This window comes from Echinops telfairi, unplaced genomic scaffold, assembly GCF_000313985.2.
Source record: "Echinops telfairi isolate 266 unplaced genomic scaffold, ASM31398v2 ScPeMD7_7425;HRSCAF=8463, whole genome shotgun sequence".
Classification (NCBI taxonomy): domain Eukaryota; kingdom Metazoa; phylum Chordata; class Mammalia; order Afrosoricida; family Tenrecidae; genus Echinops; species Echinops telfairi.
In genome coordinates, this window is record NW_022111325.1 from 8,486,194 (window position 1) to 8,512,116 (window position 25,923).

The following is a 25,923-nucleotide window of genomic DNA, read 5'->3' on the forward strand; positions in this document are numbered from 1 at the left end:
TCATACATCACAGAAAGGGGCAATACAATTCATTCTAGAACAAGTTTGATCGCTCTAATGTCTCACATAACAAAACAGACCATTACTATTCTGGGAAGCATGCAAGTTCCCTGATAGTGGACAATAGCCTGAGTCATCAGGAGGGATATTAGCATAGGCTATACAATCAATAGGAGAGGAATCACCTAGGGGTGTGCCCACATTGGTTGTGGAATAGACAGTGGTATCTGCTTGATCTAAACAGCTGATAATGGCTAACTAACCTTGGTCACCCTTGGGCGGGTTTGCCCTCTCTGGCATCTCTGCAAGTGAATAGACCACCATTATCCTTATCAGAAGGGAGTGGGTCTTATTCAGGGTGAGTCAGACTAATGGTCTAGCCACTACAGATGGCCAATGTCAAGGAGAATAACCTCTGACCTACTTTTGCCGAGAGTCACTCTTAAGCAGCTAAGTTTGGTACATATTTTGGGGAGACAACTTAAGAGAATTCCTTCTGTTCCCCACAATGGTGAATAAAGGAGAATATGGTGAATATGGTGAATAAAAGAGAATATGGTGAATATGGTGAGGAGAAAAGCATTAGAGCTAAAATGAGGAACACCCGATTTGGGGAAGTTTACAGGGGACGGTGAGAGCCTAAACCCATCTGCAGAGGATCTAGTCAGACTGAGCCACTGGCAAATCCGCTCTAGCCACAGGCAAGAGTTGTGATCAGCCTATCAGGCAGAGACCTTTGCAAGCTTGATTAGGCTGAATCAAACACGACACTTGGCCAGTTGATCACATTATAGACGAGCATAGATTTGTTCTGGGTGTATCTCTTACAGGTTCCATGACAGAAATTTCTTCCATGGCTTTTTGAATGTTGATGGAGGTGTTTTACTTCTTACACATTATTTATATTTTTGTCTTTTTACCATTATGTTTTTATCCTTACCACCTTAGTCCAGTTTTGTTTTTCATTGTTTTCTGTTGGGTCTCCCAGCTATGAGGCACAGTAGTAGTGGATACATAATGATAATAACTGATACAAGGGGATATAGGGAACACATGGGTGGATAATAGAGGGTGAAAGGGGATTTCAGGAGTAAATAATGGCTGTGGGAGGAGGAAGGGAGCATCAGAACGGATTGTGATTGCATAACTCATCTTGAAGATGATGTAATCATGGGGGGGGTGGAATGCTCTAAAATTGATGTGGTAATGATTGTACAATTCTCCTTGATATGATTGAATGATTAAACTAACGAATTGTATGATATATAAACTATGTGCCAATAAGCTTTTGGGGAAAAAATATATTTATCTTGAGAGCTTCATTTTATTAGACTATCAGGGTGAGTTAGATAAAATTAACAAGAAATTATTTTCCCCTGCCCTTAAATCTAATACCGAGTGTCCTAGTAGGAGGGGCATACTATGTTCTGGGAAACCTAAGACTTCAAATTCCAAACCCCAAAAACTCTCAAGTACAACAGGTATTCTTGTAAAACAGCCCTCGGAATCCCAGGCAGTTTGTAAAAGGGATTCAAAGACACCCAGAGTCATTCACTGATGCCATTTATTACCCTCTCCTCCTTATTAGCACTCCAGTTCTTCTGTCTCCAGGACTGAGCGCCAGTTGAGGTCTCACAGCACACGCCTCTCATAGGTAGAACAGGAGCACGGCAGCCTCGGTTATCTCCCGGCTATTGCTGAAGCGTTTCTGAGTTCCATATCCATCCGCATCAAAGGCAGAGAAATCACCACACTGGTTGGGATTGGACTCTGGGAAGTAGCCTCCTCCTCCGATGCAGTGCTAGAAAACAAGAAGAGGGACAGTGTTGCGACACCACCATGTTCCTAGTGGTCAGCTTCCTGGCATCTTTGGTTCTCCTCCTACTTGCCTGGACCCCGTGCTTCCGCACAGCGTTATCACTGCAAAGTATTGAAATCCGCCCTCTAGTAAAGTCTACCGTCCTCTCTCCTAATGTTCTTTCCCCTTACTTACATTGATGCTTAAGGTGCCTTTCCGGCCTCTGCTCCTCTGCTTAATCCCAGAATATTAATCCTCAAACTCAGTCCACACTTCACAGACACACCACGTTGGCACTCATCGTCTCCCATGACTGTAACTATTAACTGTATACTGGTGGCGCAGATTGTCTCATGTTTAAGACCTCCATCTCCAACCAGCCTTTGCCTGGATGTCTCCCCCTAGATGTCTCCCCCTAGATATCTTATGCTCCACCTGAGCAAAAGAAAATGATCACCTGTTGGCCTTTCACCTGTCCCACAGTCTGTTGTCCTGTCTTGAATAATTAGTAGTGCTCAGTCACCCAGAGCAAAAACATGGATGATGGAGCTTAGTCTTTTTCACTTCCTGACTCCCGACATCACCAGGTCATCAAGAACTGCTGATTCCATATCACCTGTGTCCCTGGGACCCTCCCATGCTCATCCTTCCCTCTCAAGAAAGCCCTACTGAAGGCCCTGAGCACTTCACATCCAGACCTTTGCACCTGCCTCATAGGTGAACTGCTGGCACCTAACTTCCCTGCTCTTGAACGCAGGTCCTCCACACGGCTCTCAGAGGGATGTTTGTGAACCAAAAGCTGATCCGGTCACTGCCACTGCTTTATTCAAAATCCTGTACTGATTCTTATCACCTACAGTATAAACACCAATTTCTTGACATGTTGCAAATATCTTCTTGGCACAGCCCCTGCAGATATTTCCAGGTAGTTCCTTCCTCTACTCAGCATACACCCAATGCCCCAAATGCACAAAACAGCTGACCGCTTCCTCGACACACCATATTCTCCCAAGCACCTATGGTATTGAACCTGGTCCATCGGTTGTGCTAAAATCACAATTCTATCCCTTTCTAGGGAGCTCTGCTGGTGCACTGGTTCCATGTTTGGCTGCTAACCCAATGGGTGGCAGTTCAAACCCTCCCTGGAGCTCTGCAGAAGAAAGGCCTGACAAACCCTCTGGGGCGGTTCTGCTCTCTCACATGAGGTCACACTACGTCCCAATCAACTCCACAGCACCTAGCAACAACAACAACCTTTACTATTTTTTGAACTCCAGACTGAGTCTGACATTCAGCACAATGTCACCGTCCCTGGAGAATCAACTCTAGTAGAGTTAGGAGACCTTTGGTTGTGTCCCCAGGGTATTTCTCTGATAGTTCACACCATGAGATGGCAACTATGCATTTACGTTTCTGCTCCTCTCTAGCTGAGCTCTGTGGGGAACAGAAGGATTTCTCTTAAGCTGTCTCCCCAATAAATTGTACCAGACTTAGCTGCTTGAGAATGACTGTACTCCAGTAGGTCAGAGGTTATTCTCCTTAACATCAGCCATCTAGAGTTGATTGGGAGTCATTCTCACTGAGAGGTATCAGCTGTCTACATCAAGCAGACACCACTGTTTATCCCACAACAAATAGGGCCCATTCCTTTCTGTTATTGTTCCCTTGAAGCAGTGCCCATAGGCAAGCCCAGGACCACTCTAAGATGACTAGGTCATCCCCCTCCTATTGCTTGTATTGCCTATGTTACAACCCCTCTCTATGATGTAGGTTGTTATCTGCTATCAGGGGGCATGCATGCCTCCCAGGATAATAATTGTCTGTTTTATTGTATGAGACACCAGAGTGATCAAACCTGTTCAAGGATGAATTGTACTGCCCCTCTCGGTGACGCATGATGCTGTAATGTATCCCCCTAAAGTAATATGATGCATGGTTAGCAATAAATAAGGAGGCTCCCTGGTTCTCGGGAGGGTGGTGGACTAGAGGGTGCTCCCATGAGGGGGTGGACGAGAGGGCTGCTCCCCCAAGGGAGGCGGCTCCTGCTCTGACAGCCGTTTCCCCCCACGAGGACCACCAAGCGGGGCAGAGGTGAGCAATGCTACCATGTTATATGTCTGACTATATTGTAATATCTCTCATGCTCTCGATGACTTTAATATAATACTTATATATCTCAACCATGCAATTGTGGTAGTATTAGAAGCAGCGGGTGGGGGCTGGCCCCTCACCCCCTACCACCCCCCTGCGCCATTTTAATTTAAAACTACAGAGCTCCTTGAGGGAAAGGCTATGTCTAACACCAAGCACATAGTAGGTACTCATATTTTTAAGGAAAAAAACAATTTGTGCCGGCATAGATGCAAACATACACTGATGAACAGGGTAAGGGGCCATGGAAGGCAGTGTCAAGGAAGAGAGTACAGACCCACCTGCCCCTTTGCCCGTATTCCCATCATGCTCTAAATGAGTTTAAGGCTCTTTCTATGAAAGCGGAGCTGCCTCATCCTGGCTGGGCGTTGGGGCTAACTGATTGCAGAGGGGGCAGTGAAGCTGGGACTGTGGCTTGAGTGTCACCTTCCAGGAGCCAAGGCCCTTTTCTCGGTTTCTTAGTTGGGAGCAGGAAGAGGGTACTGAGTAAAAGACCTCACTCATTTAGATGGCCGTGACTCCCTGCTGTCCCCGTCACAGATATCCTTCACAGAGAGCCTCTCCTCTACCAGACTGAAATATATGCATACACATAACTTCTAGAAACTAATATGCGTCAGGGTGCGATGTAGCAATGATGAAAAATACAACTTTCCTCTAGTTCCTAAATGTTTCCTCCCCGCTCCCACTACCATGACACGAAGTCTGCCTTGCAAGTCTGGCTGGACCAGAGGATGTACACTGGTACAGATAGGAACTGGAAATACAGGGAATCCAGGGCGGATGAGCTCTATAGGACCGGTGGTGTGAGTGGTGATACTGGGAGGGTAGAGGGAGAGTGAGTAGGAAAGAGGGAACCGATTACAAGGAACTATATGTGGCCTCCTCCCTGGGGGACGACGGACAACCGAAAAGTGGGTGAAGGGAGACGTCGGACAGGGCAAGATATGACAAAATAACAATTTATAAATTATCAAGGGCTCATGAAGGAGGGGGGAGCGGGGAGGGAGGGGAAAAATGAGGACCTAATGCCAGGGGCTTAAATGGAGAGGAAATGTTTTGAGAATGATGAGGGCAATGAATGTACAAATGCGCTTTACACAATTGATGTATGTATGGATTGTGATAAGAGTTGTATGAGTCCCTAATAAAATGATTTTAAAATATAATAAAAAAAATTTTAAAATAGAAACTAATAAGACCTCAAAATAGTGAAATACTTCTTAAAACACAAAAGTAGTTCTCACAAGCCAAGTATCAATACATGGGACTTCATTGAAAGAAAGTATATGCAGGAGACACCATCAAGGGAGTAAAAGGCACATCGCTGAACACACACACACAATCTCCCTAAAGACTCACATGCTCGGTGTTGCAGCCAGTGACTCTCATCCCAGCACACAGGGCATTGGCTGCTCTCTCGTTGTTAAACACTCTGAACTGGACAAATCCTGTGACAAATTCTCCTGCAAGGCAAAAGGCAAAGAGAAGACTGAAGTGTTCAAAGGACAAACTGGGGACCGCTTTTCTTTGACCAGCTCTGGGACTCCCCACACCAAAAGCTCAGGCTTCAGGCTTGCATTTCCATCTGTGGGGTAGAGCCTGGCTCATCAGTGGCAGAGGTTGGTGGGCAGGCGAGGAGGGAGCCTCTGCCCAGAGCCCAGGGAAGATTGAGAACACCGTTGTTTGTCTGCCTAAGGCTAAAAGGGATATAAAACTTTACAGGAAGATCATTTACAGAAAGACCTCAACAGATACAACAGGAACACACAACTCCCGAGGGCGGCCATAGGTTTACACATTTCTCAACCAATTCCATCTGTTTGTTTTCTCCACAGCCACCTGCTTTCATTGACATACCAAATGCCAAAAGTAATGGCTTTGATTTTCCCATCAAAGACTCAACTTGTATGACTTCATTAAACTAAACTCTTTTTTTACCAACACTAATTATACTTGACCTTGAGCCTGCAATTAGAAGCCACCAGCAGCTCCTCGGGAGAAAGATGGGGTTTTCTATTCCCATTAACAGTTAGCTTCAGAAACTCACAGGGCCATCTCTTCCCTGGCCTATAGTGTGTCTATGAGTTAGCATTGACTCAATGGCAGTGAATTTAGGGTTTGGGGGGAATTTTTTGGAGCATAATAAAATGAAGATTTTATTTATTTTATAATAAGGCCACTTTGCTAGTTCTCCTTTCCTGTGAACATTAGCCCACACTTTTTCTTAACTCCTCTAGTAAGCCATACAGAAGAGTTCAGAGAACAGGCTCTCGGGTCAGTGGCTGCCTACATAGCCTGGCTCTGCTGCTTACGCACCATGTGGTTCTCAGCAAGTCCACTCACTCTCGGTGTCCGTCTCCCACTATATAAAGTGGGCACAATAGCTATTCTAAGGTCAGAGGGATCTCATCATAAATAAATGGCACAAAACCATGTCAAGATCAAAAAAAAAGTCAGCCACATGTTAAATGCTCAGCAAATGTTGACACTTAATATTCTTGCCAATGACTGTCCTTTCCCCAAGGGCACCAAGAACTGATGCCTGAGCTTAGAGAGCAAGCACTCACTTTGACCAAGTGGTGAGTAGTAAGATGCCGTTTTCTTAGCATCGCCAAAGTCATAGAGCACAGGTATCGCTGGGCCGTTGTTAGTCCAACACTTCCCTATTCCATATTTGACTGGGTAGTTCTGCAGAAACCAAAGTTAGAGTTTGTGTGAGAACAACAGAGATGCTGCTATGATCAGATGTGAAGGTGAGGGTGGCTTGGGTTTCTTCAGAAGCTGGTGTTAAGAAGAGTGGCCCTTCTTCCTGTGACTATGTTTTCCACTAGCAGACACGCCTTTGTTCTTCTCCCTCTCCCCCCCACCCTTGACTCCCACAGAGCTGACTCTGAGTTCCTAGAGAGGAACATGAGATCACAGAGAAGCAGACAGAGAAAGGTAGTCCAGGTACCTCGCAGTGACTTGGGACTATGGGAAAGAGGCTCACTCCCCACCACAAACCCTTTAAGAGGAGGTACCCCCACCCACCAAAAAAAAAAAACCAGAATTTTTTTTAATCTATGTATTTAAATATTTTTACAGAACAACCTTATCACCTTCAAAGTACTCTCCATTATGCTTAATACATTTGTCAAATCTACAATCCCATTCTTGGAAACATTTTTCAAACTCATCTCTTTGAATGGCTGACAGCACCTCCCTCTTTTTTTTCACCTCTTCTACATCTCCAAATTGTTGTCCTTTCATGTCCCTCTTCAATCGAGGAAACAAAAAGAAGTCGTACAGAGTGAGGTCAGGTGAAAGGTGTGTTGGGCAAGAGAGGCATGTGGGTTTTTTGCCAATAACTGGCACACTAAGAATGCTATGTGAGCAGATGCATTGTTGTGGTGGCAAAACCAGTCCCCTGTCTGCCACAAATCAGGCCTTTTTTGCTGCACTCTGTTACACATTCTTTTTATAACCTCTAAAGAGAAAGCTTGCTTAACAGTCTGACCTGGTGGAACAAACTCTAAATGCACTATAAGATCACATTGTTGTCCATATGGAAAGTTGATGGACATCCAGAATGAGATTTGTCATCAATCAACGTTTCACCTTTTTGAAATGAGAAACCCAGTCATACACTTGAGTTTTTTCCCATAGTGCTGTCCTTGTAAGCTGTGTTCAACATCACAACAGTTTCTGTGGCATTTTTCCTTAGCAGGAAATAACATTTTACAGCTGCATGCTGTTCTCTTAAATCGGCCATCACAGAAAAAAAAAAAGGGGGGTTTGAAGGAAACTGCTTTTAGGAAAAAATTCACTGTGACCACAGAGAACCTTCCCAGGTGATGCCACCGGGTGCACTAACTCAGAGCGAGTTGCTCAATGATCGCCTAGTGGGAAAATGCATGCTAAGAAACCTCCACTCTGCCCAGCGCAATTCTGGTTTTGGGGGTGTACCCCCTCGTACTTTCTGACTACCAAACAAACTGACTCCTACCCAGCAGCCCACATACCTGGTAAAGGCCAAACAGATTATCGTAACCCAGATTCTGGAGGAATCCATTGTTGGTGCGGTACCTCAACAGAGATCGTCTCCGCCAACTTTTCAATGGGGCTAGGTTGGGCACGTGCCAGATGCCCAGGTTCTTCGCCTGGATGTCATAGTAGCCAGGGTTCTAGAAAGCAAAAGACACCAATCCTGAACAGCCAGACGGTCACATGACACAACAGACTCAACACCCAATTGCACTGACAGTGCTGGGATCCAGGTGACCAGATGGTCGGCAAGGCTCAGACACCTCCTTCTAGCAGATGACATTGCCCTACAACCACCCACCTGAAGAAGTTGGGATTCAAGACCTGCAAATACTCCACTCTTTTTCTCCAGCCCCAGCTACATATCCCCATCTTCCAGCCATGTCAACTCCTCACCATTTCACAAGTAGGTGGTGAGTGGTGCCTACCTTATAGTCATCGCTCGTGGCTGCCTCTGCAGACCCAAAGGTGTTGTAATTGGCCCAGTTGTTGTCCCCCTCTGGGTAGTCTGCTCTGTTGCCCTGCTGACTGGACCAGCGATCACCCACCGTGCACTTCCCTTTCATGTGGTTCTCGTGCACACTGGCCACCAGGGTCCAGCCACCACCCGCAGAAGTCATGTCACAGAAGGTCTGGTAGATGACACCATTCGCAGTGCGGAGGAAATACAGGCCATCTGCAGAGGGAACCACCCAGAGCCTTTCTATCCAAGAGCACATGGCCCACCTCAGGCCCACAACCAGGAACACTCTGGGAAGTTCAGACTACGCCTTTACTGTTTCCACTCAAGCACCTATTGGAAGATAACTCTCTTCTGGTCTCCATCATACCTGCTCCTCTTATTGGCAGACTGACTGACTGCTTTGTTCCACACTTTCTTACCGGAGATTTATATAACAAAGAAACGTAGAACATATAGTGTCTCCCTCTGGGTAGACACTGGATAAAATTGGGGGAGAAAAAAAAGAAAGAAAAAACTCATTGACATTGAGTCAACCTTAAGGAAAATGGTGGAGCTGCCTCTGTGGGTTTCCAAGACTGCAAGTCTTTACGAGAGTAGAAAATCTCATCTTTCTCCCATGGAACACCTGGTGGTTTCAAACTGCTGATCTTGTAGTTAGCAGCCCACCCTGTAACCTACCATTCTACCAGGGCTCCTGGCCTCAGTATCAGAGAGGGACCTGCCACTTCTCCACTGTCCAGCCTTTAACTGGTAAACTCTGTGCATCTCAGAGCAAAGGGCAGACCTGGTTATTCCCTTGTAAACAGAGTCAGACTGCCTGTGACTCTGCCAGTCCTCTCCTGCAACACAGCACTGTGGGAGCAGGGCTCCACCCTGGCACTGGTGCCCTCCCTTGTCCTGTCTCTACAGAAGCAAGGCCTAGCCACAGCTGACCTAACCTTCACACGACGCATGTCATCCTGCGAAACATGGGCGCCATGTGGGGCACTGTTTCAAGGTCCTTTCTCACCCACTGCCCAAACTACTGAAGGTGCTGTGGTGAGACAGCTCCTCCTCACTTCCCAGGGCCTGAGGAGGAGCGAGGTATTGCCCCACTGCAAGGTGTTGCCCAGCAGCCGCAGGCAACTCACTGGCTTCCAAGCAGCATGGACTGACTCCCCAGCAACAGAGCACCCTAGCGCCTGTGCTACATTTGCACTGGGACCTTTTGTTTGAATGGTTCTTTCTTTACTGGTCAGCTTTGTGACCCGGCTTGACAAAGCCACTACCTGTGCAGATGCACCTGGCTCTCTTTGCATTCCCCTGTAGGAATGAGGACTCGGAGAAGCAGCACACACAAATGCTGATACTCAGGTCCTGCTGGTGCTGGGAACCATGACGCTTATCGAGGACCCTGTGGTCTCAGATGCCATGCCAGCATCTATACAAGTATAGCAGGCGACCTTATGAGTTTACAAGGAGAGTCTCAGACCCTCCACAAGTTTGCCACCAACTCCAAAATCGGGTCTGATGTGACTGCGGTGGCCTATGAAGGCCTCAAACTGCTCCCAGGTTTTGAAACCACTTGGAATAGAAGTCAGAGTCAGATAGACAGTATTGATGGGTAGTTACTGGGTCCCACTTAGCGAAAAAGTGCCCTCAGAGAGACACCACACTAATATATACTACTCACCATTTGCTCGGGGGCAACTGTCTTTGATTTCCTTGCAGCTTCTAAACAAAGAATGAAGGGAGTGTCCGCAGGCAGCGTTCTCCTGGATCGAGGCTGAAAAAAACGTGATCCTTCTCATTAAAGGTCTTGAACCACTGACACCATCTTTCTTGCCCCCAGTTCCCAGCCCCTGCCCACTGCAGCAGTCACTCACTGCTCATGGTGTGAGTCAGGGATTCTTTTACTAAGACTGTCCAACCCAAGAGCTGGTGCAAGCTTCCCCCTGAATTCTTCCACTCAACTAACTTTATTAAAGCCCGTCTTATAAACGCCATGTAAGCACTGGGCAGAGAGGGTGCGGCAGGTTGTTTAAGAGACGGTGTTCTAGAGGGAGGGAGCACTTACAAATGGCACCCAACTGAGAAGGCGTCTTGAGAGGCCCTGGTGGGAGCAGAGGAAGGGAACTTTCAGAAGAAGGGGACAGGTGAAATTCGGAGAAGGTTGACTGACAGGACAAAGAGGAGCTGGCAGAGAGAACGGGAAAGAATGCTCTTGGAAGAGGGGGTGGCGGGAAGGAGAGAAGGTAAAGTGTCACGAAGCATGGTCCAGCTCCAGATCGTTCACTTTCTACAGCAGAGTAAAGGAGGTCATGCCGGGAGGGGTGAAACACACAGCTGAGGAATTAGCTTAGGTCAGAGGATGAGAGGCTTTGTTTATTAGTCTAAAACCAGAACCCAACACCAGACTCTGCCGTCGAGCCAATGCCAACTCATGGCGACCCTACAGGTCAAAGTGCCCCTGTGGGTTTCCAAGACTTGTAACTCTTCACAGGAGTAGAGAGCCCCATCTTTCTCAGTCTAGAAGCCTAGATATTATCCCGAAGAGCTGGCCAAGTGAGAAAAGAAGGCACGTTTTGAATTAGAGAATTCCGGTTGAAATCCCAGACGGTGCACAATGACGGGGCTCTCCCGAGGGCAGCCACTTAAGCACACCTCTCCCCTCCCCCACCCCACCCCGCAATCAGTAAAGGGTAACTAGTAAACGCTTTTTGCCCCTGAAGATCAAATGGGATATGTGCGTTTTCATTCGCTTTTTAAAGAATGGAGCCTAATAACAGTGAACACTGTCAACATGGTACCTGTCCTGAGGAACAGTAAGGGGAGGCCAAGGACTAGTGGAGGGCGGTCCCTGAGCACATCACTGACCACACAGTTCCCTCCTGCTGAGACCACAGGGGCCAGTGTCTGGGAAGGGGACCCAATGCTTACCATCCATCTCTGAGCCCCAGAGCAGGGGCCCCAGGACATGTCTCAGCTAACACCCTGACTTTGTGAAACTGACCCCAAGAAAAGCCAGAAATCAGCACCCAGTCAGCATCTCACACCTGCTGCTAGGTGTGGTGTCTTGTACCTCCGTGGCTCCTCCTCACACGCAGACGTGCAGAACAGCCCAGCCAAGACCAACGCATTCCCTCCCTCCACTCCATAAACAGCAAGGGTGAGCTAAGGAGATTGCTGCTCCCGTGGGTTAGTTACCTGCACTGCACCCTCTGGTGGCCAAAGCCAGGAACAGCAGGAAGCAGAGCTGGGGCATGCTCTTCTATGTGGAAACAAGAGGCACAAGATCATCGGCTGAACTATCCTTTCTGAATCAGGAAATCCCAAAAGGGAAGTGATGGGGTTGACATTCTATCGCTTCCCAGAGTACTCTCCACCCCTAACCACCTAGCGCATACTCAATAGGCCATGAGTTCTTTTCCGGACACTCTCAATCCCTCCACACAGAGACCTTGCCTCAGACTCAGAGACCCCTTCCCACCAGCACTGGAAGCGCCCTCCTTCGGGCTGAGAGTTCTCTGCCAGACAGGGGCTCTCACAGTGTCCTCTGCAGAGGGTCCTGATGTAGAGCAAAGTGCTGCGCTTTTTATGGAGAGAATCAAACTAGGTAAGCCCAGCCCAGTCCAGCCAGTCCAGCCCCACCTGGCCAAGCCCTGCCCAACCAAGGTTGTAGGCACCTCCCTCTGCCATCTTCCCTTGAAAGGTGCCGCAGAATGAACAAGGGGGTGTGAATGGATGGAGGAACAGGAGCGGTGGTCTTGGCCTCACACCAAGTGATCTCACTCCCTGAGAGAAGAGAAATCCTGCTCTGTCAGGTGTTTCAGGGATAAGCTGGGTAGATAGTCACCTACCCAGTGTTACATCTCATAATGAGACTCTCAGGAAAGGTCAGACCGCATAGTGCTTCTCTGTATCCTACCTCCAATCAGATGCACTAGGACCCCAGGCCCAACGGTCAAGACATCACTATTAAGGATTTCTCTATAAACTTCTCTGTGAAGCCTTTTCTGTTTGATAGCCCAACTCCTGGAAAAGCTGTTATCTTCCTCCTTTTTCTGAACATCAATTGCTGCATGTATCTAACTATAATTGTATTACTTAATTGACTCTTTTCTTTGAAATTATTTGTAACTGACAAACATTGCAAAAACATAAGAATAGTACACAACCTCCAGCAACCTGAGACCAGAAGAACAAGATGGTACCCAGCCACCACTGTGGTCCACTCAAACTTGGCTGGGCTCACAGTGAAGGGGACCAGATAGAATGAGAAGAAAAGGTGGAAGGCATTTCAAGTTCACTAAGAAATAATTAAAAACAGACCTACTGCTCTGATAGAAACTAGTGGAATCCTAAAACTACGTCTCTTACACCCCGCTCCACCTTAGAATTCAGGATGCTCCAGAAATCATCTTTCAGCCACATAAAAGACAGGCCTATAAATTGGACAATAACAGCCTGGAGGGATATGCCCCTAAGGTATCAACTGTATAAGACCAAAAGAGCATCATTTGACCAACAGCAAACTTAGACAGGAGACAGAAAAGGGCAGGGGGGGGAATTGGTGAATGGGAACCCAAGGTGGAAATATCTGGATATTTGGTACATTGTGGGGATTACAAGCAATGTCATGGGAAAATCTATGTCAAAATTGTATGGTGAAAAACAAATATTCAAAAAGTTCCTGGAAACTTTCCATTATCTTTCCATTCCATTTTTCCATGATTTTTTAGCTCCCTCATATAGTCTTTACCTGGGTTCACCTATTCATTTACTAACCCAGCTACCTCATCACTTACTCCAGATATGTAAATGGTTACACATCCAATTCTTTAGCCATTTTGTGGGTAAATAATATACTTTGTGGCCCTTCAATGCTAAATATTTCATTGTACATATTTTAACCCTACAGTGCCCTTATTTTATAACCACAGTACAACGATCACCTTTATGTCATTAGCTTTTTCTTAATTTAACTGATACCTCTCTAGTAGTACCAGCCCTGAGGGTTATACTTAGTTGTCACTAAAGGTGCTGAAATTTCTCTGGTTTTCACTCCTCCATTGTTGGGAGCTTTCCAGCATGTTGGAAGCCCACAACCCCCATAAGACCTGTACACCAACAAACAAGAGTGTTTGAAACCACACACACTTCAACCCAGCGTGGCTCCTTTTAGCACGGTTTGTTGCTGAGATCCAGACTGACCACTGAACCACACACATGGCGGCCTCCCAGCCAACTCTGCCGTTTGGTCTACTCTCTGGGACATAAACGGATGCTCAGCCACAGCTTCCTCTCACTCTCAGGCCTCCTTCTCCAGACTTCCCATTTCTACGCAAGGTGCGGGAGCCACCACCTTGTTCTATGATGGATACCAAAACAGGCTTATTCCCTGCTGTCGAAATGCAATCGATGAAACTACTGTTTCTGTGGCCTGCCAAAGGGATTGAACAGCCTGTTGATGCTAATGGGATGCATAGAATCCTGGTGGGGGGGAGACTAGGCAAATAGATGTTTGGACCCCTAATGAGACTGTCAGTTTTACCATCCTGCCGGGCTTACAAGCTGAGAGTGAACCTCATGACCATGGAGAAGAGGGGCTGAGAGTGGAGCCCATCCTTGGCACTCAGGAAACAGAGAAAGAGCTGGAGCATTGGCGCTGGCAAGAAGCAGTGGCAGAGGAAATGAGGCAGCAGAACCAGCAGATGAACAGAGCAACACATGGGAACCCTGGCCATGGAGGGAGATGGCAACAGTGAGTGTGCTGGCACACAGAGCAAGAGAGCTGAGCGGCCCGGCAGGAGGCTTACCAGAGAGTGTGGAACCTCCGTACTCTTGGTGAGACTAAAATGCATAACCACCATCTGAGCAAGGCAAAGACAAGGGAGCCAGCCCTGAACTGGATGGGTCTTAAGGGATGGTTATGGAATGGAATGGAATAAGTAAACAGACATCAGACAAGGCATGCAAGGGCTCACCTCTTCCATGGGAGTAGGAACCAGAGAGAGAGAGCTCATATATTCTTTTACAGGCTTCTTTCTATATCTTCAGGACTTACAGACCTCATCATGACATACGAAACAAGGTGGGCAGCATCTTAGCCCTAGAGGTCCCTGATCTCACTGGGGGAGAAGCCTAATACGAGCCCTGGGGGCAGGGAGAGGGAAATTGACTGCCCCTTGAGCAGGGGGAACAAAAGAAACGTGTCTGCTTCTATAAATAAAGGCTTTGGCCTTATAGTGGTCAGCCAGGGGCTTGTAAGAGGTCATTATTTTCTTAGGAGGACGTGACTGGGACTCTTCTCCAACTCACAGATGTGAAGGCCTCCCTCCACTCAGAATCCTGGCCTCCCAGACTTCCTCCATCCTGAAAAAAAAGAATTTGTCTGCATAGACTCTCTTCTCAGTCCTCAGTTTCCCACATAGAAGTTGGGCAGAGAGGCCGGAAAAGGCTTGCCTATGAGCATGACTCAGGACAATGCTGCCCTGGTCAAACTGTGACACCCTAAGTCATGTTTACCCTAAATTGTAACCAGTTACTTCCCTAATAAGCCTCTTAGCTGTAAGTATAGTCTGTGAGTCTGGTGTGGCCATTGCCGTGAATTATTGGACCCGGCAGAGAAGTAGAGAGTGTAGGGAAGGGACCTGAGGCCAAAATAGGTATAGAAGTTGGAGGATGAAGGTCTATCTGCCCTCCACCTAAAGCACTCAGCCTTGAGCTGATACTGATGGTGGTGAGTCTCTCCTCCCCCTTGTGAAGTTAGACAAAAAGGACTGGTGACACCTCATCACTTTAGGATCAAATGGGATGGTTTATGGGTCAAATTCACTGCCGTCAAGCAGATTCAGACTCATAATGACCCTATAGGGCAGAGTAGAGCTGCCCGTGTGGGTTTCCAAAACTACAAATCTTTATCAGAGCAGAAAGTCTCATCGTTCTCTCATGGAGCGGCTGATAGATTTGAACCTCCAACCTTGCCGTTGGCAGCCCAATGCATAACCCACTTTGTAAACCATCAAACGTTGCACAAGCATTAGATAACATTTCGTAGAAATTGTAAAACATATCATCTGTTGAAGAAAGCAGATGGTGCCCGGCTATCAAATGATACAGCATCTGGGGTCTTACAGGCTTGAAGACAAACAGGCAGCCATCTAGCTAAGAAACAACAAAACCCACAAGGAAGAAGCACACCAGCCTACCCCGACACAAATGCTGAAGACAAAGCGGGTACATAAGCAAATGCGGTGAAGAAAGCTGATGGTGCCAAGCTGTCAAATTACACAGAATCTTGGGTCCCACATGCTGGAAGATAAACAAGGGGCCATCTAACTGAGAAACAACAAAGCCCACATGGAAGAAGCACACCAGCCTGTAAGATGACAAGGTGGTGAAGGGGTCATGTATCAGGCATCAAAGACCAAAAAAAAAAAAAAAAAATCATAATATTGTGAATGAGGGGGAGTGCAGAATGGGGACCCAGGGCCCATCCGGGGGAAATTGGACATCCCCTTGCAGAAGGGCTGAGGGAAGGTGAGGAGCAAATCAGAGTGCAGTGTAGTAACAATGAAATATGCAATTTTCCTCTAGTTCTTAAATGCTTCCCCCCCCCCCCACTACCATGATCCCAATTCTACCTTACATATCCGGCTGGACCTGAGGAGGTGCACTGGCACAGATAGGAACTGGAAATACAGTGAACCCAGGACAGATGAACTCCCCAGGACCAGTGGAGAGAGTGGCGATGGCGGGAGGGTGGAGGGAAGGAGAGGGAGAAAGGGGGAACAGAGGACAAGGTCTACATGTGGCCTCCTCCCTGGGGGATGGACAGTGGAGAAGTGGGTGAGGGAGACATTGGATGGGGTAAGATATGATAAATAATAATAAATTATAAGTTATCAGAGGGAGGGGGGAGCGGGGAGGGAGAGGGAAAATGATCTGACACCAAGGCTCAAGTGGAAAGCAGGTGTTGTAAGAATGATGAAGTCAACATATGTACTAATGTGCTGGACACACATGACGTATGTACAGATTGTGATGAGTTGTATGAGCCCCTAATAAAATGACTATTTAATTAAAAAAATAAAAATAATTTTAAAAAAGAACTCAGGTCATCCAAAAAAAAAAATCATACCATCTGTTACCTAGTGCCTGCCTCACCCAACCCAAACTCAATTGAATGAACTTTGTTGTGTCAACTGATCTGTGGGTTGGGAAGGAGGGTGGAGGAAAGGAGCACAGATGAGAGGTCGAACTTGAAAGGCTTGATCCTGTAGTTCACAAGTTCCCTGTTTCCTGTCATCACTTGGGATCTCTTCGTGTTGGTTAACTAATACCAGAAACACACTCATTTTATTTCGATCCACAATCAATTCCTCTGCAAGCAGCAGTCAAGAAATCAAATGACATATATTTATACATAATATGCCCACAAATCGTAATGGGACTTTTCTATATGCATGTAACAGAATATCAATACATTGTCACAACTGCTCTGCAATAAAAATAATTCTAAAAATAAAAGTGGGAATACCTGAACAAAATGTAAGTAAAAATACTAGTCAGAGTAATCACAAATTTCAATTGAACATGTTTTTATTAAATATAATTTCAGTATCATTACAGCTTATTGATTTATTATCTGTAACAAAAATTGGGAGATTCTAATTGTGTTAAATTATGAACTGTGCCCTGAAAACTCAAGAAATAGAACCTACTCCATTTCCCTAGAAAAATAATCTGCATAAAAGTTCATTCCACGTCTAAATGTTGACTATTTCACTGGTGCTGCCGTCAGGTACCATTGTAGTACCATCTTGCTTGGGTCCACGGTCAAGGCCCACGGAAGCCGAAGTCAGAGATAAAATGACACATTGCATTGTAAATCTGCTGCACAAAGCCTCCTTAGAGCATCGAAAAGCAGGGAGGTTACTTTGAGGACTAAGCTGTGCCTGAACTAAGCCACCGTATTCCCATGCACGTGAAAGTTGGACACTGGCTAAGGAAACCCGAAGAAGAATCAATGCATTTGAATTCGGATGCTAGCAAAGAATATGAAAAGTACCATGGATTGCCCAAAGAAGCAGCAAATCTATTTTGGAAGAAGTACAGTCAGGTTGCTCCTTAGAAGCAAGGATGCGAGATGGTTGCCTCACTTTGGGCATGTTGTCAGGAGAGAATTGTCCCTGGGAAAGGCCATCCTGCTTGGTAAAGCAGAGGAACCGCAAAAAGAGAGAGAGAGAGAAGAAAGCCCTGGACAAGATGGGTTGATACAAAGGCTACCCCCAATGAGTCAACCGAGCAGAAACGGCAGTAGTTTGTTGTGTTGTACATGGATAGGGTCATGTGGTTGGAGCTGACTCAATGGCCCTAACAACAGCAGCAAGTGTGAGCGAATGCATTTTTGTCTGTTAAATCCCTCCACTCTGGGTATTCATGAAAGCCCTGGATAACTGAAATAATAACTAAGGGGCGATGTAAGATATGGAAAAAATGATCTTTAACTTATCAAGGATTGGTGAGGGAGGGTGACGGGGGAGGGAGGGGGAAGAAATGGGGAGCGGATATCAGGGGCTCAAGTGGGAAGAGAATGCTTTGAAAATGATGATGGCGGCTTATATGCAAATGTGCTTGACACACTGGAGGAATGTATGGATTGTGATAAGAGATGTAAGAGCCCCCAATAAAAGTATTTTGTTAATGAATGAGAGAAATAAAAGGAGATAGAGACATGAAAAAAATAATAGCAATAATAACTAAGGTACAGTTGGTCTAAGCCATTGTTTTTTCCATTGCCAACCTGTAACATTAAAAAAAAAAAAAGCAAAAACTTAAAGCCATTGAGTTGATTCTGACTCATAACTGTTTCACGGGATTTTTATGAGAGCCAAGTTCAATCCACACAAAAAACTACAAGGTTTCCATAGTACATGTTAGCACTACTACCCCAATAATGCTTGTTACTTTTACCCAAGATATCATTGCGTTTGGGTGATATATTTGCAATTTTTAATACCAATTGGAAGAGATTTTTCCACCCAGTGGTGCCTCAGAAGAGAGGCCTAGCCATTCAAATGGAATGGCAACTGATTTTTCAGGGGGATAGGGGAGGTGTTTGTTTTTTATATGAAGGTATTACTGTTTCTCCACGGAGGAGTAAATTACTTTAATATGGACCTTTGACAATCCATTTTCTTTTTTTCTTGAACTCCTTGATATCAGCTCCCCTTTGTCCCCCATGTAAAAGATGATGGCAACAATTGTACAACTACTCCTGATCTAATAGAACATGAATTGTAATAACATCAGTAAGAGCTCCAGTAGAATGTTTTCATAAATAAATAAACAAATTTTAAAATATGGCCCTTCTAATCACAGTCTTTGTGACTCTCAGAAAATGACAGGGTGGGATTATGCAAATAATCTGCTATGGCCAGCCAAGGGGATTGAACAGACTGCTAATAAAACAAAGTGTTTAAAATCCTAACAAGGAAATTAGTCAATTTTGACATCTCACAGAGCTCAAAACAGAGCCAATTCCAGAAGCAGGGGGTGGACCTTACTACCATCAACAAGAAGAGCCTTCCCTCAACACAAGAATACTTTCTTCTAGTAAATTGGCATTCTATGATGATCACCTTCCCGACACAACCGCTGAAGAAAAAGCGGGTGAATAAGCAAATGTGGTGAAGAAAGCTGATGGTGCCCGGCTATCAAAAGATATAGTGTCTGGGGTCTTAAAGGCTTGAAGGTAATCAAGAGGCCATCAAGCTCAGAAGCAACAAAGCCCACATGGAAGAAGCACACCAGCCTATGCAACCACGAGGTGTGGAAGGGATCAGGTGTAAGGCATCATCAGAACAAAAAATCTTACCATAGTGAATGATGGGGGGAGTGCGGAGTGGAGATCCAAAGCCCATTAGTAGGCCACTGGAGATCCCCTTGCAAGAGGGGTCTCGGGGAGGAGATGAGCCAGTCAGGGTGCGATGTAACAATGATGAGAAATACAACTTTCCTCTAGTTCCTAAAGTTTTCCTCCCCGCTCCCACTACCATGACTCGAATTCTATCTTGCAAGACTGGCTAGACCAGAGGAGGTACACTGGTACAGATAGGAACTGAAAATACAGGGAATCCAGGACGGATGAGCCCTATAGGACCAGTGGTGTGAGTGGCAAAACAGGGAGGGTAAAAGGAGAATGGGTAGGAAAGAGGGAACCGATTACATGGAACTGTGTGTGATCTCCTCCCTGGGGGACAGACAACCAAAAAGTGGGTGAAGGGAGACGTCGGACAGGGCAAGATATGACAAAATACCTATTTATAAACTATCAAGGGCGCGTGAGGGAGTGGGGAGTGGGAAGGGAGGGGAAAAATGAGGACCTAATGTCGGGGGTTTAAGTGGAGAGAAAATGTTTTGAGAAACGATGTACAAATGCGCTTTACACAATTGATGTGTGTATGGATTGGGATAACAGTTGTATGAGCCCCTAATAAAATGTTAAAAAAAAAGAAAAAGAAAAAAACAAGAAGAGCCTGCACCTTCCTGACACGATCACTGGAGAAAAAAATGGGTGCATAAGCAAATGCAGTGTAGAAAGCTGATGGTGCCCAGCTACTATAAGATATAGTGCTTGGGTTCTTACAGCCTTGAAGTTAAACAAGCAGCCATCTAGCTGGGAAGTAACAAAGCCCACAGGGAAGAAGTAGACTAGCCTGTGTGATCATGAGGTATTGATGGGACCAGGTATCAGGCATCAGAAGACCCAAAACAAGCAATCATATTGATGAGAACAAGGGGAGATGGAGTAAAAACTCAAAGGCCACCTGTAGACAATTGGACATGCCCTCACAGAAGGATCACAAGGAAGGGAGGAGTCAGTCATGGTGCAATATAGCACTGAAGAAACACACAACATTCCTCTACTTCTTTAATGCTTCCTCTCCACCCACCCACCCCACCACCACTTTCATGACCCCAGTTGTACCTTACAAATCCAGCTCCACCAGAGCATGTACACTAGAACAGATAAGAAGAGCTCTTGACACACAGAATACATGGTAGATAAGCCTCTCCAGAACAGTAATGGGAGTAGCAATACCATGAAGGTGGAGAAGAAGAGGGAGAAAGAGGGGAACCAATCACAACGATCAATGTATTATAGCCCCCCCACCCCACCTTCCAGGGAGACAAACAACAGAAACACCGGTGATGGAAGGCAACAGACTATGTAAGATATGAAAATAATTGTAATGTATCATTTATCAAAGGCTCACATGGGTGGGAAGGGAGGGGAGGGGAGGAAAGAGTAGCTGATACCAAGGGCTCAAATAGAAAATATTTTGAAAAGGATGATGGCAACGTAAGTACAAATGTGCTTGATACAACTGATGTAGGGATGGTTACAAGAGCTGGTTTCTTTTAAAAAGAGGAAGAAGAAGATCCTAGAGTGGAGCATGTCCTTTGCACCCAAAGTCCCTGCACTAAGAACATCCTGGACCCAGCAGGCAGAGGGAGAGCTATGACTCCAGAGAAACGAGGAGCAGCAACAGAGAAATCGGGTCACCAAAACCAGGAGCCTGGCATGAGCCAATGCAGTGGGCTTCCCAACGTACAGCAGAGACTCACTAGTACAGGTATCCAAACACACAGAAAAAGATGAGCATCTTTGGGCAAGAAACTTATTGGAGGAGTGGAGTGCCTCCGGCACTGATTGGTGGGGCTAAGTTGTAACATACCCAAGCAGAGCAAGAGAAAGGCCTGACTTCAGTGTAACTCACAAGAAGGTGTTTTCATCAAAAAGTGGTGTCTTGAGTCCTTCCTGATCCTGCATTATAACCTGTTACTTCATCAAAGCAAGTAATGAAGAACTTAAAGAATTCTATAATGCCTTCAGTCAAAAGCTGAACAAACGTGCAATCAAGATGCACTATGATTCTTGGCAATTGGAATGCAAAATTTGGACACAAAGAGGAACAATAGTTGGAAAACATGGTATGGTACTTAGGGATCATGTCAAGGAGACACTCCTGGCTAGGGGTGGAGTCAAATTTGTCAGTCAAGTGGTAACTTGATGACCCTTCCTTGAGAGTATGGTCTTTTATATGAGGGTGAGAGACCCTGAGAATGAACTCTCTCTCCCTGCTCCGTCGCCTTCCTGCTTGCTGGGATTCTGCTACCAATTCAGACATCTGTTGATGCCCTGCCATGTTTCCACCAACTTTGGCTACACATGAAATGGAATTTGGAATATGCACCCACTGGCCTGTGATCTCTCTGTGTTACCACCATGTGGCTGCATGTGAATCTCCAGAGGGACTTACAGGCTAGCATCGGACTTATGGACATGAGTTGGACTGGGTTGGGATAACTTCTTGATCTAAATGTGCTTCTCAATATAAAGTTCTTTCTTATACAAAGATGAATGTCACTGGATTTGTTTCTCTAGACAACCCAGCCTAACACACAAGGTCTTGGGGATAGAAACAAAGTTAAAGACCCTCAACTTGGTGGATGGACACGATGACTACAGTAAGAAGCTCAAAAGTTAAAAAAAAAAAATTTTAAAGAAGAAGAAGTTCAAAAGTAGCAGCAATTTTAATGAGGGTGCAGGACTGGGCGGGGTGTCCTGTTAGATCTATACTATTAACAGGTTGCAATTCAGGTTCAGAGAGGACTCAAATTACAGTTCTTTGATCACAGCAGCCCTACTTCTGCTCTGCTTGATCTAGCAACTGTTTAGCTACACCAAATACTTGGAGGCACTCCATTCCTGTCTGCAACCTGTTAGTTCTGTGACAGCCACCATTGGTCTGTCAATTGGTCGACTGTGGTAACTTGTGTGTTGATGTGATGCTGAAAGCTAAGCCACCAGCATTTCAAATTCCAGCAGGGTCACCAACAATGTCTAGGTTTCAGAAGAGCTTACAGACTACCAAGGAGGAACTGGCTGTCCACTTCATAGAAAGTAGCTGCTGAGAACTTTGTGCATACAGTCAAAACATTGTCAGATACTAAAGTCCTGATGAATGGAACATTATCAGAGGTAGCGCCAGAGGATGGCCCCTGGGTCAGAAGGCACTTGAAATGTGACTGAGGAGGAGCTGCCTTCTCAAACGAGAATCCACCATGGTGACATGAATGGAGGAAAGCCTGTGGAAGTAAAGCCAGGATCTTCATTTGCGGAGGGAGCACAACTAAAAGGAAGAAGAACCCGCTGCAAGCGCCAATTAATAAATGCAAGTTGGAATGTACAAAGCATCAATCTAGGAAAATTGGAGGTCATCAGAAATGAAATAGAACTCACAATGATTGATATTCTAGGCATTAGTGAGCTAAAATGGACAGCTATGGGCCATTTTGAATCAGAAAATGATAAGGCTTACTATACTGGAATGACAGTTTCCAGAGGAATGGCATTGCATTTATCATCAAAAAGAATATTTGAGGGTCAATCTTGAAGTACAAAGTGGCCTGCAATAGGATTATATCTGTACACATGCAAGAAAACCCAATCAATAGAATTATTATTCAAATTGATGTACCAACCAATAAAGTTAATGATGAAAAAAATTGAAGAATTCTTTTTTTTTAATTGAAGAATTCTACCAATGTCTTCAGTCTGAAATTGATCAAACATGCCCTCAGGAAGCATTGATAAGTATTGGTGATTGGAATGTAAAAGTTGGAAACAAGAGGAAGGAACAATAATTGGAAAAGATAGTGTTGATAGAACAAAGCTGGATATTGCATGATAGACTTTAGCAAGACCAACAACTTGTTCGTAGAAAATACCTCTTTTTCAACAACACAAAAGGCAACTATGCTCATGGACTTCCCAGATAGAATACAACAGAAAATCAAATTGACTGCATCTCTGGGCAGGGACGATGGAGATGCTCAATATAAAAGCTAAAACCAGGCTAAGGGCTGACTGTGAAACAGACCATCAATTACTCATATGTAAGTTCAGGTTAAAGCTGAAGAAAATTAAAACAAGTCCATGAGAGTCCACAACTTTGACTCTATCCCACCTGAATTTAAAACCATCTCAAGAAGAGATTTGATGCGTTGAACACTAATGACAGGCGGCCTGGTGAGCTGTGTGAGGACATTGTGAGGATCACATGTTGGATTTTGGCCTTGCACTGAATTCTAGCCCCAATCTAAGAATGATTACTTCTTATGACATGGCCCTACTTTGTGCTTGCTCTCATGAAGCGCTCACTGAAGATATTGGTGCTATAGCAAAGTGTGGCAAAGAAACTAGATGGTACCCAGCAATCAGAAGGAATAGTATCTGGGGTCTTAAAGAATTGTCTTCAAACAAGAAGCCATTTATTTAAGTGAATTAGCAGCCAAGTTTACATAGAAGAAGCACTAACCTGTGTGAACCAAGAATTGTAAATAATATAATCCAAACTCAAAAGAGGGAATCAAGTGACAGAGGAAAAATAATGACAATTGGACCTGTTCAATTAAAATCTTGGGACCTGGAAGTGGAAAGGATGAAGAAACAGATGTCTTTAAATAAAGGTTTGCATATGTTAAAAAAAAGAGGGGATGATATCTGAGTTTAAATTGTGAACACCTGGTTTATAGAAAGCTGTGAATAACAGTGGCAGCCCCAAATCCATTTGCAGGGTTACACCTTTGGTGAATCCTCTCTAACCGTAGGTGAGGGATATGAGAGCACTGTAAAGTCAATTGTGGCAGCTGAAGCTAAGGTTGAAATGTAACATCTTATCATTTGATCTCCCTTTTGACCCATTTTTTAATTATTTGGGTTTTTTGGTTGGTTTATTTTGTTGTTTGTTTTTGTTTTTTAAGTGAATGGGGAAATACATGGATTAAGCCTCTGGTGAATCCCATGACCATGGATTAGACATGTGAACAGCTTTCCTATCATGCAGAGTGCATTGGAAAGTGGATTATTGCAGATGCAGTTAGGTTATAATTTAGCACCAGGTTAAAATTTAGCACCTTATCTTTTGATCTCCCCAGTGATCCATTTAAAATTCGTTCTACTTTTGAATATTTTTCTGCTTTTTTTAATTGAGGTTTTATCTGTTTTATTTTGTTGTTGTTAGTATTTTTTAAATGTTTTTTATATATGAAATCCAGGATAAGTAAGTCTATAGAGACAGTAACTAGATTAAGATTCTTTGATAGGGTGGTTAGAGTGGATGGGGAGTTAATAGCAATGAGTACAAGAATTAGTAACATGTTCTAAAACTGATTATGGTAATAATTATATGACTTTTCTTGATGTGATTGAATTTGATGTGCATTGAATTATATTATATGTGTTACGTGCCACTAAAATTATTTCTTTTTTTTAAAGAACATCATTTCCGTAGAAAGCAAAGGTCATTCAAAAGACAGGAAAGAAAGAAAACATCAAAGTGGATGTCAGAAGAGACTCAGAAATGTGCTCTTGATTCTAAAGTAGGTAAGACAAACGGAAGAAATGATGAAGTCAAAGAAGGCTGAAGAGAACACTCCAATGGGCAGCTCAAGAAGACAAAGGGAAATGTTATCATAAAATGTGCAAAGGCCTAGAGCTAGAAAATCATAAAGGAAGAGCATGCTCAGCAGATCTTAAACTGTAAGAACTCTCGAAAAAATCCCAGCCTAGAGGTGCAAGCTTGAAAGATTCTATGGAGAAATATTGAATGAAGCAGGAAGCCTCAAAAGATGATGAGAAGAACACTGACACACTGTAACAAAAGCAATCAGTAGACATTCAACCATTTCAAGAGGTGCTTATGAGCAAGAATCGATGGTACTGAAGGAAGAAGTACACGTTGCGCTGAAAGCAGTAGCCAAAAGCAAGACTCCAGGAATTGATCGAGTACCAATTGAAATGTTTCAACAATCTGATGAAACCCTGGAAGCACTCACTCATCTAGGCCAGGAAATTTGGAAGACAGCTACTTGGCCCACTGACTGGAAGAGATCAATACCTGTGCTCTTTCCAAAGAAAGGTGACCCCCAACACAATGCTCAAATTATAAAAACGACATTAATATCACATTATGGGATACAGAAAGATTTCTCCCAAGTTGTCTCCCCCAAATATATACCAAACCCAAGATGCACTTGCTGCACATGGTCAATGACTATACATTAGGAGGTCAACGAAAATAGGTCAGAGGTTATTCACCTTAAGATGGTATAGTCTGCCTCACCTTAAGTAGGGCCCACACCCTTCTGATATTGTTCCCTTGAAGGAGTGCCAGAAGGCAAGCCCGGGACCACTCAAGGATGACTAAGATTAGGCTACTAGATTGAGTCTAGGGTCCACCCATCTTGCCACATATGTACCCCTATTCCTTCCCTTTACTATTGCATGTACACCCCCTAGGTCATCCCCCTCCTATGGCATTTATTGCCTATGTTACAACCCATTTCTATGATGTAGGTCGTTATCTGTAGTCAGGGGGCTTGCATGCCCCCAAAGATATACAGTGAACCCTCGTTTATCGCGGTTAATCGG

At 44.9% G+C, this 25,923-nt stretch overlaps 1 protein-coding gene and 1 pseudogene across 1 annotated transcript; both read right to left on the reverse strand.

The window, feature by feature from the left end:
• The window catches only part of LOC101642945, an 8,899-nt pseudogene extending 8,044 nt beyond the window's left edge, over positions 1 to 855 (reverse strand).
• A 793-nt stretch (positions 856 to 1,648) lies between these two features.
• LOC101643263 (intelectin-1a) lies at positions 1,649 to 14,080 on the reverse strand. Its single transcript, XM_004716558.3, is given in 8 exon segments — positions 1,649 to 1,801; positions 5,312 to 5,415; positions 6,520 to 6,640; positions 7,954 to 8,115; positions 8,404 to 8,651; positions 10,111 to 10,203; positions 11,625 to 11,734; positions 13,989 to 14,080. Coding segments are annotated over 8 exon segments (1,083 nt in total).
• Between the last annotated feature and the right edge of the window lie 11,843 nt (positions 14,081 to 25,923).